The sequence below is a fragment of the Lytechinus variegatus genome, chromosome 12 (genome assembly GCF_018143015.1).
Source record: "Lytechinus variegatus isolate NC3 chromosome 12, Lvar_3.0, whole genome shotgun sequence".
NCBI classification, from domain to species: Eukaryota; Metazoa; Echinodermata; class Echinoidea; order Temnopleuroida; family Toxopneustidae; genus Lytechinus; species Lytechinus variegatus.
The window spans coordinates 28,009,646-28,029,821 of NC_054751.1; the positions used below are offsets into that span (position 1 = coordinate 28,009,646).

Genomic DNA, 20,176 nt, shown 5'->3' on the forward strand with positions numbered 1-20,176 from the left:
AAATCGAGACAAGGGGATTACCTGGCCAAGATGGGTTTATCGGGGTTGGAAAAGTTTCCAAACGCGAATCGGGGTATAAAACCGCAGTTTGCAGTCCGAAGTGAGGTCGAGAATCAAACGGGACATTTTCGTAATGAGGAATAATGACAGAACACAGGAATCAATAGCTGCCGTCAAGTTTTGTTTTAAAAATTACAAGAAGATAACAAAACAGGCAAGGAGGCTCTCTCGATCTTGGGACTGTTTAATTGCGTCATATACCTGCTTTGAAAGTCATTAATATTTTACATGCTTTAAAAGATTGCCTGGTTAGCCATAAAAAAACCCATGGAATCGAGTTTTTCTCAACTACTCAAATTAAAGCACAATTAAACTAAACAGAAGTTATGTTAATTAACTCATTGTGGTCCCTTGTAATACATGTAGGAGGTATCAAACTTCTGCCCAGGGCAGCGTGGAATACCTGGATATAAATGATACATTTTGTGGTAGTCCATGACATTTCCGTTTTGATGCACCAACTACTGAGGCTTTCTACCTCCAGCAAAAACTAACCAACCATGTGACCCATAGTTATCCTGAACGCGTAACATGAAATACCTGTCTGCATCTTTCTGACGTACTTCATTACCACGCCAGAAAAGAGATGATTCGTGAATGGCTAATCAGACATAACCCCTTGCCGCATGATATATTCTATAGAGCCTTTAAAGGGGAATCCAGCCTTGGCCTTAAACAGTTGTGTTGGGAAGGAGAAAAATAAATTAAACAGAATGGTGAAAGTTTGAAAGAAATCGGCCAAGCAGTAAAAAAGTTATAGCTGCTTTAAAATTGAAATCACTAATACTATGTAGATTCCAAATTGGCAACTGGGTAATTAAATTATGACAAGGGGCAAGGACAACTTTCCCCATAGGCCATGTACTTTATTATCAGGGATTTGTGGTTTTCTCCTAAGTACCCATTCCCCCGGGGCAGTAATCTAAATATAACCCAGGTAGTATATTGTTTTATGTCCTCATGAAAGAAAAATATAATTTGAAATAAAACTTTTGGGAAAATGACATTTTAGCCATAATATGTATTGGAGTCCGTGGAAGAGTAGTCCTTGCCTTACATCACTATGACATCACATATGCGGCCAATTTGAAGTCTCCATGGGTAAAGTGATCACCAATATTTACAACTTTTAAAAATTCATAACTTTCTTGTTGTTTGTCCAATATTGTTCAAACCTTCACCTATCAACTTGTCTGATTTTTCTTTTTCTTATAAAAACAATTTTTTATTTGGGTTGGATTCCCCTTTAACCCCAGTGATGTCTCCACGAAGTTCGAGCTGCTGCAGCAAAGAGAGCCTGGAAAGGTTGTGGTTTTTGTCCACAGCTTAAAGACAAACTTCCCTTCAGGTTGGAAAATTCAATCTTCAAAGAATCGTTGAAGATATCGTGAAAACTGAATCCCGGCAACTTCCCAAGTTGCTGCCAATGCCGCCGTGCTGTTGTCAGCAACAGTGACTCTTCTATCTTTTAAATTACCTGTATAGGTATATATTGTCATTTTTGTATCACCTGCATAGCAAAGGCAAGATAGTAAACTCTGATAATTACAATTATTTCTTGATAAAAAGGAAACATTTAATAACCTTATTTTCACTCTTAACATGTCTAATACTCTATTAATTACTTGTTTCTATTTTTCTTAAATCTAAAATATGTGCTCTCTCTCTCTCTCTCTCCCTTTTTCTAACCCCCTCGTTGTCAAACATTGAATGTCCCTTTACCTTTTATTTCCTCTTCTGCTCATCTCATTCTCTTTCTATCTCTCTCGTCCCCCCCTACCTCTCTCATTCTTTCTCTGATTTCCATCTCTCTTTCTCATTAACCACCATAACTCTTAATTTCCCCATCCATTTGTCTTCTCCTCTCTTCATTTCTTGCCCTCTTTCTGGTCCCTTAACAACAAAGAAGAAAATAGTAACCAACCATTTTCATATAAAAAAGGCCAATGACCAGTTTACTGACTTAGGACTACTTGATAAAAAAACAGGAGACCTGACAAACATAACAACAACAGGGCCCCGTCTTACAAAGAGTTGCGAATGATCCGATCAGTCACAACTATGGACGGCCAGCAATATCAACATGTATTATGCACATCTGTTCAAGATATTAAGAGACCTTTCGTTTTCTGTGACGAGCCATGTGGATGTACGAGACTTAAGAATTATGGGAGCGCTGCGCATGCGCGAAGTAATCTGTGACGAGCCTTCTCGTTCACTTCCCAAATCTGTGACTCGTATTTGAGGGTTTTGACGTTCGGTGTCATAGTTCGTACATGAAGTCATCCAAGCTTAGCAAAAATGAATGAAGCCGCATCGACATTCGAGTTTCGTTGATTCAACAGGGCTGGTAAACTGCAAATTACTGCTTGTTACCAGCTTTTCCATTACATTTAGTGTGTCCTGTTTTCAGACACTACATATCCGATAGATAATTGATGTTCTATTTCCAAACAACCGTGTTTTTTTCAGCTTTTTGTGCACAAGTGCAAATGTTGTCCCCACAGTCGCCTCACTGGTTCAAAGCGTGATACTACGCCTGATTCTCCGGCCGAGCATCGGCCCACGGCCCGCTCGCTATCACGCTGGTATATGCTGTGGCCTGGTACGGGTATGTCGACTTAAATCGAAACTGTTTTCATCAATGTACGAACGTGATACTAAACGAGCGGAGCCACCACTTCCGGTGAACTAGGATTACGTTGCAGTCGCAGACATTCGAAAGCTTACTATTTTCTAGCTATGATGTATATTCATGCATTCTTCATTGTTTTCTTGAAAATTCACTGCGCTTCTCTTTGTAAACTTACAAAGGACATTGTGCATCAGGGACAGAGGAATAAAAGTGAAAGGATATGCAATCTTCACAAGGCTATCATCATTATCATCTGCATCAATGTCACAGTAATTATCATCATCATCATCATCACAGTTATCATCATCATCATAATCATTCTCACCATCACCATCACCATCATCACAGTCACAATCACCATCACCATTGTCATCACAGTCACAATCATCATCATTATCACCACCATCATCATTATCATCATCATCATCACCATCATTATTATCATCATCATCACAGTCACAATCATCAACATCACCATTATCACCATCATCATCATCATCACCATCATCATCATCATCATCATCATCACCATCATCATCATCACAGTCACAATCATCAACATCATCATCATCATCAGTCACAATCATCATCACATATTTCAAACAGTATTTTCCCTCTTATGAGGGGTTACTGACTCTCATGCAAAGATGACACTCCCTCCTTTCTGTATTGACCATCCTCCTAATTCTCCCTCTCACGTCCCTGGACCAATCACACATCTTTCCTTCTTCACCATATCTTTCCACTTCTAGATCCCAAGCTCTTTTCACAAGTTCAGTCTAATGCATGTCGGTGGTTAACTCCATGATAAGTGATTCCTACTTGATAGAACCAAGAACCTCAGAGAAACATACAACATTGACTCACCCGTCTGCCGTAAGACATCTAGGATCTTGGACAGCGCCCCCTTGTGAGATTTTCCATCAGGATGCGTTATGAGGACATCTACATCACCACAAGTCTGTTTTCCTCTCCGGTAGGACCCACAAACCACGGCTAGCATACCCGGAAACAAGGATTCAGCAGTCTCTCGTACCTATATATCAACAAAGCAAATTGATTCTTGGTTGTCTCCTTTCTGTCATTTGAATCATTTTTTTCTTCTATGTATCATAAAGGGAAAAAAAATCCTGTCATTCTTTGGTTTTGCATTCAAATCTAATTTTTATGTAATGTTATTCTATTTAGCAATTTAGAGTATTTATTTATTGTAATTTTTCTATGATTCCCCTCTTCCATATTGTATTTTAAAGATATTTTTTATTGTGCAGGGCTCTTTTGTTCATGGGAGAGACTACCCATGGTAAATATCAAATACAAAAATAAAGGTTGCATAAATCATTACTACACATTAACTCCCTTCTTGTAAATTGTAGTTTTCCTTTATTATAAGATATTAATAAGGTAAAATAAGTCTATAAATCCATTCAGGAATGCAATTTGAATCACACAGAATATGAATCACTTTTAAGAAAAAATATTAAATCTCTACAATATGTCTAATTGTTTTATTCCTGCTTTTTGCATTCAATAATTACATACATTTGTAAAATTTGGATTTTCCAACTTAGGTAAGCAGCTAGTACGTTTGTCAATGTATATGACACTTTATTACCATTTATTTATGTACCATTTTACGAGGCCACCATCATTTTCAAGCTTAACCGCTCATGATGATGGTCTCCTGCATTAATTTAAACTGCTATGTTCTTTTTTTTTCATTGAATATTGCTTCTTGTTAATATTTATTTTTCATTGATTTACTATGACTTTTGCTTAATTGTTTTGTAAAACTTAATTGTATCACCTAGACGTTATGTTGCATATTTATCCTGAGTGCAGAAATAAAATCAAATAAAAAAATCTAATTACTTTATGTTTTTCATTTGTTATTGAAATATCATGAATTATGTTATGTTCTCATGTTATACTCTTCAATACATTTTGTAAAGCACTTAAGGCCTGGTCTCACTGGCCAACGGATACAAAACATATAAAGGACACAGCGGATGTGCAAACTTTTGCGGGTGGCTCGATCCATTTCCAACAAATCCAGAAATGGACAAAATTGGCAAAAAATTGCAAAAATATAATGAAAGAGAACAGATGTGAGCTGAGGGGTAGTATGCACATGTAGCGCGGATGTTAAACGATTGCTCATCAGAAACCATGTGGATGAAAATGGATGACTTTGCATCCTTTCTATTTCCATGCTGTTCCTTATCTTTCTTCCCTCTTTCCGTTATTCAACTGCAATGGATGCGAGTTACGAAGATGCAGAGAGGATACGGATAACGGACATGGAACCTTTGTTGCTCTTATATGTTGCAGATTTACATCGTACTGGCGGAAAGCTCATCCGTTCTATAAGTTTTGTGCAGCTCAAAACTTTTTGCATGGATGAAATCACAGTGGACGGATGCTCGATGGATAGAGCGTGTGTAAAACGTATGCAATGAGTGCACAACGGATGCATAGCGTTTTCCAACGGATGGCAAGATTTTTTACATTTTACATCTGCATTGCATCCGTAATTGCAGTGGGACCGGGCCTTTAGAAACATTAAAGCACTCTAGAAACCTATCATAAATCACTATTATTAGAGCTTGTCATTTCAGTTTTTATTTAAAATTTTAATTTTGATTTATTAAAGTCAGGCTTTTGTGAAGTGCAACTGACACATCAATAACACTTCATTCATCCCAAGAGCAAGAGGAAGCACTTAAAATATAATTTTCATTGAGAAAAAAAAAAACTGAAACAAGACAACCCTTTTAAATACAAATCAATTCGAAGAACTGATTATTGCATCATGGAAAACCATGAAGAGCACTTGTAAGAAATAGCATCTGAAAAGAAAATCTTTTTGAAAGAGGTATTTTCATCTCAGCTACTGTGCACCATTAAGTGATGAAAACTGCTTTCATTTTCTGTGTGACAACATGAACATAAATGATACATGGTTTAAGAAAAGCATTTTTATCTCAAGTTGATAACTGATAGTATAACACAAGCACTGCAGTCAGGGACGGATCCAGCTTTCGCCAATATATAAAGAGGTGGCCCTCAAATTTTTTTCACCCATATTTTGTCTGATCGGCCACTCAAAGATGATTTTTGTTGGTATATTTAAAGGGGAAGTCCTAACAATCACTTCTCAGATTTTTTGTATAAAACAACATATGTTGTATAAAACAACATATATCAATATATAATAATCTCATGAGCCCTAACAAAATAGTGCGAGCGTGAAGCGCAAGCTAATTCTTTTTTAAATTTCATGTATCTTATCCTGAAAATTGAACATTCTGAGCAATGTTCTTCCTAAGCGCAAGATGAAACCTGTCAATTTAAAAAAAGGGACAATTTGATTATTATGAATTCATGAAAATGTTCTCTTATTTATTAATCTACTAAGCCTTCTAATGAGAGCGCAAAAATTGTTAATATCAAGGCCTGAAAACTAGAAATTTTAAGCACGTTTGTAATTCTGAATAGAGTAGTTTGTTAGAATCAATATACATAAATCATTTGTCACCAATAAAAACGTGAGATATGTTTTGACATTCACACCTGAAAAAGGATATTTTATTAACTTTATGGAATTCAAGCCCAAGAAGAAAACAGGTACTTGACAAATCAAATCATGCAAGTGTGAGCTGAATATGTTGTTATTCATACCATAAAACAGACATTTTACAGAGCAGTCTTTTTATTAAATCAAATTGTGAATCAAACAATACAATGAAAGCTCCATGTCCCAAGCAGAAATATATTTTGTAATATTGACTTCAAAACTTGATATTTTAAGCTCCAATTCAGCCTATATTGAGCAAGATATGTATATCATCGAACATGCGGAGTGAGCGTAAAGAGCAATCAAAAATTTTATACAGACTTAGTGACATGAAAGATATTATTTTAAAATTTTTCCCATAACTTAATTTTATTCACTCGTCTTCCTCCTCTTACTTTTCCTCTTCTTTTCTCCTCTACTTTCCCTTCTTTTTCTTTTCTTTCTTCCCCCCTTTTCCTGTTTTTGCTCCGCCAATGGAGGGGGGGGGGGGGGAGGTGTGGATCTGCCTATGGTAGTGATAGCCAATGTGATACAAATATGATATAACAACACAACAACATAAACTTCGCAGAGTATGCTGAGATAATTCCCACTAATTCTTCTTATACGAGCAAAAATCAAACATGTAAATATTCATGTTTCTTTTCCCAAAAATTGAACTATAAGTTATAAATCATAACATAGGTTACTATCATTATTTTTTTAATAACTATAGATCGTGTCATGATAATCTGGATATTTCAACTATTACATTTTTCTTGAAAACTATGGAATACACACTGTTGATTCACAAACCCGTGTTATGTGACACTATCATCATTTCCCGATTACATGTACCTTCCTGATTTACTTTAAAACGGAAATGACAAATGTCAAAAATGTTCTTCAAAGAAAGTAGGATGTGGCCTACTAAAAAACATTGTACTTTCACTGGGTTCATTATAGTGACTACATGTAATAAAAATCAATTAAAGGCATTCATTTCTGTATCAAGAATATCATTACAACAACTAATAATAATAATATGCAACATTTATATAGCGTTTTAAAGATTAAATACAGTAGTTGCAGCAAACAATTATTTCATGAGAAAGTTTTTTAATTTAAGGTTAATTGTCAAAACATTCTCATACATCTAGATCTGTTACATTAATGTAAACTTATCTTTGTAAAATCATGAAATCAGCTAAAAAATTGATAATTCTGATGATCATTAACACAGTAAAGCAAATGTGTGAAATTGTATTAATTTTGCTTCGAAAAATACCAGACATTTGATTGAATCCGTGGTTATTTTAAATATTTCTCAGTAATTACGTATTTTCTTCCACAGCTATTTGGCACATATTTTATTTATACAAACACTTTGGTGGTAATTTTATTTGATTCTGTTCAAACTAATTTTGAGATTGTTACCATAACTGGTATTTATCTTTAATATAATGTTTCCGAGCACTGCATATTATTATCTAATCGTTACATAAATATGAAGCATATCATTGTCATACATGTAGATGATGTTTATACATGCTGATAATCATGCTAACTGACTTTGATGGTGATTCCTCCTTGCCTCATTGCCTGTATCATTAATATCGGCACCGACATCATCATCAATGTCATGGCTAACAACACAACTATTACAATTCAAAATCATCAATCTCATCATCATCATTAGCAGCAGCAGCATCACCACCACTTCTGTAACCACCATAATCATCAATTATCACCAGCAGCAGAAGCAGCAGCAATATCATCTTCAACACCGATACCATCATCATCATCACCATCATCATCATCTTCTTCATAATCATGATCATGATCATCATCACCATCATCATCATCATCATCATCATCATCATCATCATCATCATCATCACCATCATCATCATCATCATCATCATCACATCATCATCTTCATCATCACATCATCACATCATCATTATCATCATCATCACATCACCATCAACATCACCATCAGAACTATCGTCTTCTTCTTTGTTACCACCACAACCATCATCACCATCACCAACATCACCACCACCTTCATCATCACCATCATCATCATCATCAACAACTCCACCATTAATAATCTTCAACAGAAAAAAAAAGCAGCAGCAACATCATTATCCTCAAGACTAATAACAATATCATCTTCATCATCATTACCATTTACTTCAAATTTTTTAACCGTCCTCACGTAACCCGAATCGAATCGTTCCATACTTACAGTCCTTTCAATCTCTCCTGCTTCTTCTCTTGGCATTCTTTCCAAGAATTCATGATAGTGTTTCAGACCAATCTGTTGCTGCTTGCTCAGCTTGGCCTTTTCTCTCAAATCCTCAAGCGTCCGGAATCCCTGATACAAATAAAAGATTAAGCAAAAACAAAAAAAAATTATTAAACATTCTTCAACAAGTAATATACTTTCTAATATATATCAAAATCAACAATAGACACCACATATGATTTAAAATACAAACGAACAGAAAAACTGTTATTCTCTGTCAGTGTAAAAAACAAATCGCTGAGTTTCATCATTCTACGTTCTCATGGCCACATCTTACTGATGTCCATACATACACTAGTGTAGAAATTTAAAGGAAAAAAAAGCATGAATGACATCGACACTATTTGATATTGGTAATATTGAATGGGACTAAACAGGGGCCACGGTTTTAAAGTAGGGGGGGGGCCTGACCTTGCACCAAATCACGATCATATGGTAATTTTACATTTTGTACACGGTTTTGGAAAAAAGTGGGGGGGGCTGAATCCCCAGCTAAAAATGAAATACATAAATTTCTTTAAAAGCTCTCTGACATCAATCTATCAAAAAGATCCCTCCATGGAATAAGTTTTTAGATGTACTGTAAAAGAAGGAAAACAGCAACAAAAAATAAGTAAATATATTGGTATTCTGATGAACTTTGTCTGTATACCCTGTGTTGATGGAACAATTGGGAATGGAAACTTATTCACAAAATATTTTTTGTCTGTTTTTTTATCTATTTAAAAAAAAAACAAGAAATCTGAAGAAATATTTGTATCAAAGGAAAATGGATGCCTAATTCAGTGGATCAAGTATTGCTCTGGACAAATTCTAATTCAATTTTTTTAAAGAGTTTACTGCCCATAAAATTAATAGAACTGTGAGAATAAAATATGTGCAAGATGTATCCTGAGGTGTTTGCTAGATTGGTTAAAACATATTACATATCATTGATTTCTACTTATGATGTACTAACTTGGACCATGGACCGACTGGCTATTAATGGAAAGAAAACACTAGAGGGCACTCTACCAAAAATACACGAGGAAAAATTGATTCCATTTCGATATCAAATGACTTTTCCCCTAATTTGTTCTTTATTTGGTAAATCAGATTGCTCTCTAATTTGATTCAAATTAACTGCAAAAATGGAAATCAAGCGAAGGAACAATACGAGTATTATGGGCATAATTCATGACCTATCGCACTTGGCTGCTTTTGACCAATAAGTAACCCCCTTTACAATAGCCCAGTTCGTAGTTACTTCATGGGCAATTTTGGTCAAATGACCTTTCATTTCTTTCATCATGATATGCAGATTTCAAAGCAAGATATTACGTAAGCTTGCCTTACATAGCAGGATGAAGAAATTGAATAGACCAGGTGACTAGAATAGCACACCAATGAAAACTTAATGAAGGTATTTGTTGCATTCCTACTTTGAATGCATGTCTTAGCATGTTGCACAATGTATTTGACAAACTGTGAAATACCAGTCGTTCGTGGAAGCATGGTTGTTTTTTGTGGATGTAAATGAAAACGACAATTGAAAAGAATATATGAATAATCAAGACATCAAAGTTGGTGCTTATCTCATTAGATTTTATATCACCATGTCACTTTAGAACAAATGACCTTTTTCTGATCATGCGTAGAATCTTTTGATCATGCGTAGAAAGGAACTACGAACTGGCTTACTGACTTTCGAATCTACAATTCTCGATTAATCCAGTCGCCGTATGAAAAAAATCAGGGATAAACCTCAAACAAACGTAACAGAGATAATTTCAGCAGCTACGGTTTTCCAGCTCCCATATTCTATTGAGATCTGAATAGATCTAGGCCTGCTCTTGTTTTATCTGTTGGACCCAATCCCTAGCGACCGTTGGGCTAGCTCCCCATACATTACTGAATACCAGTACATAGATCTAGGCTTTCTCTTGTTTTACATGTTGTACTGTTGGTCTAGCTCCCCATGCATTATTTAATACACCTTATGACCTCTTGCTTTACCTGCTGGATCTGTTCCCTAGCGACCGTTGTTCCAGCTCCCCATACATTACTGAACAGATCTATGGGCTATTGCTTTACCTGTTGGACCCATCCCCTGGCTACTGTTGGTCCAGCTCCCCATACATTATTCCATAGATCTATGACCTCTTGTTTTTTTCTGTTGGCCCCATTCCCTTGTGACCATTGTTCCAGCTCCCCATACATTATTGAACAGATCTATGAGCTATTGCTTTACATCCCCTGGCTACTGTTGGTCCAGCTCCCCATACGTAATTCCATAGATCTATGACCTCTTGGTTTTTTCTGTTGGCCCCATTCCCATGTGACCATTGTTCCAGCTCCCCATACATTATTGAACACATCTATGGGCTATTGCTTTACCTGTTTGACCCATCCCCTGGCTACTGTTGGTCCAGCTCCCCATACATTATTCCATAGATCTATGATCTCTTGTTTTTTCTGTTGGCCCCATTCCCTTGTGACCATTGTTCCAGCTCCCCATACATTATTGAACACATCTATGGGCTATTGCTTTACCTGTTTGACCCATCCCCTGGCTACTGTTGGTCCAGCTCCCCATACATTATTCCATAGATCTATGACCTCTTGTTTTTTTCTGTTGGCCCCATTCCCTTGTGACCATTGTTCCAGCTCCCCATACATTATTTAACACATCTATGAGCTATTGCTTTACATCCCCTGGCTACTGTTGGTCCAGCTCCCCATACATTATTCCATAGATCTATGACCTCTTGGTTTTTTCTGTTGGCCCCATTCCCTTGTGACCATTGTTCCAGCTCCCCATACATTATTGAACACATCTATGGGCTATTGCTTTACCTGTTTGACCCATCCCCTGGCTACTGTTGGTCCAGCTCCCCATACATTATTCCATAGATCTATGATCTCTTGTTTTTTTCTGTTGGCCCCATTCCCTTGTGACCATTGTTCCAGCTCCCCATACATTATTTAACACATCTATGAGCTATTGCTTTACATCCCCTGGCTACTGTTGGTCCAGCTCCCCATACATAATTCCATAGATCTATGACCTCTTGGTTTTTTCTGTTGGCCCCATTCCCATGTGACCATTGTTCCAGCTCCCCATACATTATTGAACACATCTATGAGCTATTGCTTTACCTGTTTGACCCATCCCCTGGCTACTGTTGGTCCAGCTCCCCATACATTATTCCATAGATCTATGACCTCTTCTTTTTTTCTGTTGGCCCCATTCCCTTGTGACCATTGTTCCAGCTCCCCATACATTATTTAACACATCTATGAGCTATTGCTTTACATCCCCTGGCTACTGTTGGTCCAGCTCCCCATACATAATTCCATAGATCTATGACCTCTTGGTTTTTTCTGTTGGCCCCATTCCCATGTGACCATTGTTCCAGCTCCCCATACATTATTGAACACATCTATGAGCTATTGCTTTACCTGTTTGACCCATCCCCTGGCTACTGTTGGTCCAGCTCCCCATACATTATTCCATAGATCTATGACCTCTTCTTTTTTTCTGTTGGCCCCATTCCCTTGTGACCATTGTTCCAGCTCCCCATACATTATTTAACACATCTATGAGCTATTGCTTTACATCCCCTGGCTACTGTTGGTCCAGCTCCCCATACATAATTCCATAGATCTATGATCTCTTGTTTTTCTGTTGGCCCCATTCCCTTGTGACCATTGTTCCAGCTCCCCATACATTATTGAACACATCTATGGGCTATTGCTTTACCTGTTGGACCCATCCCCTGGCTACTGTTGGTCCAGCTCCCCATACATTATTCCATAGATCTATGACCTCTTGGTTTTTTCTGTTGGCCCCATTCCCTTGTGACCATTGTTCCAGCTCCCCATACATTATTGAATAGATCTATGGGCTCTTGCTTTACCTGTTGGACCCATCCCCTGGCTACTGTTGGTCCAGCTCCCTATACATTATTCCATAGATCTATGATCTCGTTTTTTCTGTTGGCCCCATTTCCTTGTGACCATTGTTCCAGCTCCCCATACATTATTGAATAGATCTATGACCTCTTACTTTACCTGTTGTACCCATTCCCTGGCTACTGTTGGTCCAGCTCCCCATACATTATTGAATAGATCTATGGCCTCCATATCTTCTCCTTTGCAGACATGGTCTATCTTCCTAAGGTGTCCACTTTCTATGATCTCCAGGATCTTGTCTGCCATCTTGGTTCCAATACCAGGGATGGCACTGGCTTCCTGGAAAGAAACAGAATTTTCTTTTGTCATGGGAAAAATGCTGAAATTTTACCTCAAGCTGAAAAGATTCCTACTTATAGCTCCCAGACTCTATCACCAATAGCTATCAATTACTAGTGGTGATCAGTAACATCATTCAGACTTGTAATATATCACCACTGGTGATTGAAGCACCAACACAATTGGCAATCATGTGGAATTTCAAACACTCACTGGTTAGTTTGGTATGGGTACTGTTGGTTTATTATTCATTTTTACTTGTTCAAGCCTTGATAGGGTGTATTTCATAAAGCTTCATAAAAGCATCATGAGGTCAGGTCTGCTCAAAGGCTCTCTTCAGGACTTGCGATATTGGTATTGGTACCAGTACTACCTGTCCAGGTAGGTGTGTTTCATAACGCTGCAGACCTTCATTTTTGAGGTGCGATCGCGCCGGCGTTCCTACCGCGCTCCTTAAAAAAAATAAGGAGAGCAAAAAATTGCGCTCCTCAAAAAAAAATTTAAAAAATAAAAAAAATTTGCTAAAATTTCACATTTCTGATCTTTAAATCCATGAAATGGCCTTCTTTTTTCCATAATTCCTTGAAATTACTTTGATTTAGTTGAAATCTATCAGAAAATTGAAGAATATTCATCTCTTTCCCGACTCTGATTTTAATTTAATCTCGGTTAATATTGCAGTCCCATGTAGTCGAATATGTGGAGCTCTATTGAGCTCCTCAAAAAAATAAGGAGAGCGATTTATTGAGCTCCACGAAATTATAAACGTGAAGGACTGACGCTGTTCGTAAGTTAAGAGCTACTTTGAGAATGGCTGGTGAACCTTTCTTACATGCTAAATAATCACCAATGAACATTCAATGGTGAATACCATGTACCACAAGGATAATCAATCATTCTTTGAGTCCCTCTTTAACTGTCAAACAGCTTTATGAAACGGCCCCCAGGTAGTGATCTAATAGTATCTGTCTCGAGTTGGCATCAGGAGGGCCATTCTGCTTCAAAATCTTAATATCCTTATTATGACTGCTGGTAAGCCTGGGCACCCGGCCAGCCCAAAGACTGGATTGGGTGTCATCAGCCTACATAGAACTCTTTCAAAACACTCCTCAAATCTTACCTTATTAAGCAGTCGTCTTAATTCCATTTCCTGTTCTATCTCACTGTATTTTGCTACTTCTTTTTTCTCTTTTCTTTTTTTCTCTATATAAATGTTAATTATTATTATTGATGATGCCAGTCCTTATTCTGGATCAAGCAGACAAACCCTATGATGAGAGACATACAACGTTTCCTAAATTCCTTTATTCCCCTCTCCATCCGCAAATACAATAATCTTGTCACCTTATATTTCTTTTCTTTCAAATGATCTTCTTCACTTCTCGTCTTTACTTTTACATCTTTATTGGAAAAGCATTTACATTATCCTGAAGAACTTCCCTTGTATTTGTCGCTTTCTACTGCAATTTTGTATAATTGTATCGATGCATGTGATATATGGAAACAAATTTCCATGTGGACAACAAAATGAATGTGAATGAATTAGAAGCTTGGGATAAGGACCATTATTACATTTTACCTTTGATTTCTTGTTGCTTGCTGATAATATTGCATTCTTTCATTAAATAATACCAAAAACCTGAAATCATTGTTCCAATAAAGTCAGCTATCGAAAATCATCACACAGCATTGTCTTAACCCCTTGGAGACAAAACCAGGTGTTGTAAAATGTGTGTTATACCATAATAAGCCAATCTCCAACAGTTTAAGGATTTTCTTACTCAGCTAACATCATGACCATCCTTCAGTACTGGTGGGCATCTCTTCATCAAAGCTTTCATCATCATAATTACAATTTAGTAACCAAATTTCCTTGTAACACTTCTCAAACAAATATCAACAATCTTATTTGTCCTAATGCTTATGCCAAGATAATTTTGCAAATTGAAGAAATGGCAACGAGCAGTATAAACTTACTTCCCATGTAGTGACATCTTTGCCATAATTCTTGAGAGCTGATATAGCCTTTTTGTACCCAAGCGCTCTCCATCTGTCTTTCGTGTTCTCATAGGCCTTCATTAAAACCTGTGAGCAAAAAGCATACATAGTCATTAATAAATTAATTATTCACTGTTTAAACACTCTTGAGACCAGATAAGCCCTTCAAACTGTGGGGAGTGACCACTGGCCACTCTGACCTTTTGACCCTAAATTTAAATCTGATCATCCTCACTTTTGCATGCATACATGAAACAAGTTTAGAGTTAAACCCTCGATCAGTTATTCAGTCATTGTGAGGATGAGATATTTTCACATACAGCGACCATTGTGACCTTGGACCTTTAACCGTATGACCTCAAAATCTGATGAAATCATGGTCCCTCCAACAAGAACAAAGTTTGATCATGGTCCTTCAGTAATTGCAAGAAAAAGATACTGACAGTTATGAACTGACCTTTTTGACCAGAGAACTGGGAGTAGAGACCTGCGGGTCACAGTTTTGTGTGCGCGTACTTCTAGGCAACCAAGATTGGCTAGCTCCTCCAAAAATGAGCCTTTGAATGTCATTGACAGATATATGGCACTATACAAATGCTATGCATCATCATCATCATCAACTTGATACCCTAAAACTAATCAGGGCCCCGTAACACAAAGGTTAGCGATTAATCGCTTACATGAAAGAAGAATTCTGATTGGTTCTATGTCAGTCTACTGAGCAAATGGCTGTGAGATGATGATCTTGATAGGCAATTTCATTTAGCGATTAAACGCTAATCTTTGTGTTACTGGGCCCTGATCATCTTCACTTATATCATGTACATGACCATAGTTTGATGTTGATCCATCATACAGTCCTTTAGACATCATGAATATGAAAAGAGTAGAAAAGGAAAGGCAACCTCAAAGTATTTTTTGCCTCCCTCAACTTTGGTTGGTGAAGGCATAATCAAAATATCAAATATATAGTCCACTTGATATCCTTTAATAGGAAAAAGGCATTCTAACTGCATGAGCAGGCAAACAAATATATATATTTCATTATTTCGTTTGGTTCACGCTTTAAAAACAATTTGAATAGTTAAATAATGTACTTATTTTGAGCTTTGTATCTATAACAGCAGGAAACTACTTAAGACTGACATACTTTACCTCCAATTTGTCAGTAATATGTTCATTATGGGTTGCCTTGTAAGCTGTTGATGGTCTTGAACAAACCCAGTTTCCCCTCTGAAAATGGCAAAAGGAAAATAAATATGTGAGCAAAAATAAGTTTGAAGTAATAGTTATAGTTGTGAAAAAAGTAGTACCCTGCTAGATCACTTAGTAGTGGAAAACGGTTGAATGATAGCTGTAGTGACAGAGATGAGGGAAGGAGGAGCAGGGGGTGGAGCAGGAGTGGAGTAAGAGAAGAAAGAGAAGGGAGGAGGAGGAGAAAGAGGTGGAGGAAAAGGAGGAGGAGAAAGAGGAGGAAGAGGAGTAATTATTTTATTATCATGAATGATTTATAGCAAAATCAATGCTAAAAAAGTTCAAATACGACGTCCATCTCTAGTACGTATGAGAAATAAAACAAGATACAAAACCCAAGCCCCATTATAACACAAAACCATAGGTGCATAGCTGTCAAAAAGATTTTGTTTGAGTATCATCAAGGCTGCATTTAACTTTGCACTATGGTCTATATGAATCCGTTTGTTTATGTAGCATAAAACTTATTCTGTACAAATCGGTACAAGATAAACACTTACTGGTAGTTTGGATGGTGAGGTGTTAGGTGTAGAAGCATTAGAGGATGAGTCTGCATCAGAAGGCAACATCCTCCTCTCCTCTTCCTCCCCACTCTCCCTTCCACCATCTTCATCATCGCTGGGTACATAGTTACTATCATCACTATCATAACCCTTCGCTACAGGCCACTTGGAGGGACTTGTGATGATGTTGGTTGATCCAGAACCAGGAATTCCCTTTGATGATGTCCCTGCCATTTCAGATCCTTGCAGCAGCTCTACCTTGCCATCAGAACTTCCAGTATCATCACTCTTAATCGGTGTCTCTTCTTTCGGTGTGAACAACTTGAATTTTTCTGACCTCACAGGAGCTAGGATGAACTCCTCAAGATCAATCAATATTGATTCTGATAGGCAAGAACTCAGCCACTGGGCTTTGACGATCTTCAGTTGATCCGGTACCTGAGACTCCTCGAACTTCATGATCCGACAAAACCTTGGGAATGTCATCTCCTCATCGACAATAACATGAGTTGTCTGATCATCGACTGCAGGCTTTACTGCAGCTCCATGCTTCAGCAATTGCTTCTTGAAGATATCTGTCCTTGCCTTCCCAAGCCCTGCTTGGAGGATGAAGACTTTCAGACCAGAGAACATTCCAGATGAACTACCAACAGAATCATTCTGTTTTTGTCTTTTATTGTTTGAGTAGGCATCACCCTCAGAGTTACGCTTCTTTGTAGCCATGCTACCTGGGGGAAAATAACAGAATACAATGTTTATGAGTTGATCAGGAATAGTGGATATGCTTCAACTGCAATGCTGGTAGCTGATCAGGTGTAGCATTTTTTTTGTACATTTAGATTTTTCATTTGAGATTTTAAACTTTTGAAGTACAGTATGTTTTAATGACTTTTTACATCATCCCCCCAGATATGAGCCCACTATACAGCTAGAGTGTTAACCCAGACCTGCAGGTTCCAGTATATGAACCATCTTCTATGGTGTTTCTGAACTGGAAAATATGATGAAGTTTACATGGGTGTTCATGGAGAAAAGCAAAAAAATAGTTTGAGATATCTTACAACGCCTACAAATCACCTATAGAATTGCATATTTATAGGTAATTTGTTCAACACAATGTCCCCTTCTACTGACCAAAATCTTTGTGAAGGTACATCCACTATACGATTTCTCTAATAATTGTGGCACAGGCTGGCCTCTATCAATGACCGACATGCTCTAACCCACCTTAAGGGCACAATGTCTCGCATCAACCTATCTGACCAGAAGTTAAAGATAAATTCCAGTTCTGGTAACGATCTCAAAATGACTTTTTGCAGAATCTAATATAATGATCACCCAAGTGTCTATTTGTATGAATAAAAAATATGTGCCAAAAGATTCTGGAAGAAATTGTGTAATTGCTGAGAAATAAGCAAAAATAAGTGCGGATTCGGTCAATTCCATCAGGTCTTTATTCCAGCAATTATAATACACTGTCCCACGTGTGCCTATCTGTGAATTGGTGATCTTCAGTGTAAACATTTTTCAGCGTAGATTTCAAGATTTCACAAATTTCAGTTTATGTAACTGTACCAGATCTAGATCCTCGATGATATACTGACAATTAAGCCTGGTTTTACAGACTTTCTCATGAAATTAGTGTTTACTGTAACTACTGGCATTTCTCTTTAACTTGGCTCTCCAAACTAAAAAAAGCTTCTGGCACAAAATGACCAATTTACCAACAAGATACTGTTGGACGTGGCTCTTGTCCAACAACCATCCAGTTCCGCACAGACCAAATGTTAAATTGACAAAGAGCGCAAACTTCTACGAGATGCTCTTCAATCCTCACCTCAAACTATCCTACTCAACACCTTATTTCCCCACAAAGGGTTACTAACAGTATGAAGACCTCAAAGTTTTACTCATAAACCACTTCATAAAACTGTTAGTGCTTTTTCAAATCTTGGCAAAAATATTGCAAAATAGACATCTACCGAATGTCATAGTAATCCATGAATCAGTTTTTGAATAATAATCAAATGAATCTTGAATGAAATTCACTCTATAGTTAAATTTTGGCACAACACACAAATAACTGAATCATGCTGAGGACTATATTTATACTGCCAAGTTTGAAAATGTAAGTTTATAGGAAATGAATGTTAAAGTGAAGTAGGGGAACAACAAAAGCTCAAACATACACATCAAATGGAAGTAGCATATGAAGATAAAGATGAACCAGGGACCCTCTCACATCCCTGGATGAACTAACTCAGGAGACACAATATAATAGATCTGAACTTGATCAAGTCTGGTAGTGCATTGATTTATAAGAAGGGCCACTTTGCCTCACTAAAATCATATTACAGTATTCAAATTAATTACGGTAAGTAAAATCAACCAATCAAAATAAAAAGAATGGAAGAACCAACGAAAAGAGTCCAATTCGTAAAAAAAAAGATAAGAGATAGTACTAGTAGATGGAGATGAATAACATGTTGGGATTATTAAGATTATTAAGAATATGGAACAAAAGAATCAGATGTGGGAATGTGATGAATGAACACATCTGAATAGGAAAGGAATGACAGGAGAAGCAGGTTTTAAAGTCACATGAAAATAGATGACAACATTAAAAGAATCAAGAATATAAACAAAGCTAAACTAAATACAATACCAAAGATGAAACTGTAATTAACTATATCTAAAGACTAAACTTCTAAAGTAAACCCAATGCAATAATTGTAAAAATAACAGTCAGACTGCAAAATCATCACCTTGTTCATTGGATGAATGACCCAAGGTAGACTCTTATTCACTCTAAGCCTTATTGATGTAGGCCTACTTGCATGACTTGTACTAGTACCGGTACTTAGCAAGAAATATTATTTTAACCATCACCATGACTGTGGAACATCCATTTTGCATGTTAATGTTTGGACCTCATTGGTACTAGGAGTGGATAAATTACCGGTAAAACTAAAACCAAGGCAGGACTGCCAAGTTGAGAATGAGATCATGAAGTGATAAACATGTCATTAGATTAAAAATAAAATAGTGTAGCATGTGGTGACTTTGTCTTTAGAGTGCAGGCCAATGATGATAGGGTCAAAATGAGACAATAGAAATGCAAATTCTAGAGTGAGAAAGAACCAAAACAATCAATGTGAATGATCGAGTCTCATTCATGAACAATAAGACTAGTCTAAGAGATGTTGGCAGCCAACTACCACTGCGTGCATGCAAACGAACTGCATTAGTAGCATGGCCCTGCCTTTTTACTTTGAACTTGAACTTGAGAAAAACTCTTTCTGTATTTAAAAAAATCACTCTTGTCATAATATAACTAATTTCTTTACATACTTAAGTTCTAAGAGATACTCTGAGTTTGATTTTAAACAATACTGCACCTGAAATTTGCTTATTTTGGAGTGATTTCTGTAAAGCTGAGCTAAAGGCCTTAAAGGTCGGTGAGGATCGCTTGATTTCGATGGTCAGATTTCAGGCAAAAGGTATTTCTTGATGCACATATGACTTTTCAATTAAACTAAAGAATATATAAATTTTGTAATAAAGTCCGAAAATTATAGTTGATATTTTTGTCTTAGATTTAATTACAATAAAACATGCGCTATGAG

General features: G+C 36.9%; 1 protein-coding gene across 1 annotated transcript; it reads right to left on the reverse strand.

Moving 5' to 3' along the window:
• Window positions 1–3,261: 3,261 nt before the first annotated feature.
• Window positions 3,262–20,146, reverse strand: LOC121425500 (DNA polymerase lambda-like). Its single transcript, XM_041621572.1, has 7 exons — window positions 19,949–20,146; window positions 16,548–17,278; window positions 15,949–16,026; window positions 14,773–14,880; window positions 12,616–12,795; window positions 8,503–8,631; window positions 3,262–3,731 (listed from the first exon to the last, which is right to left on the reverse strand). The coding sequence occupies exons 2-7, from the start codon at window positions 17,271–17,273 to the stop codon at window positions 3,492–3,494; spliced, it is 1,461 nt and encodes a 486-aa protein (XP_041477506.1). The 5' UTR covers window positions 17,274–17,278; window positions 19,949–20,146; the 3' UTR covers window positions 3,262–3,491.
• Between the last annotated feature and the right edge of the window lie 30 nt (window positions 20,147–20,176).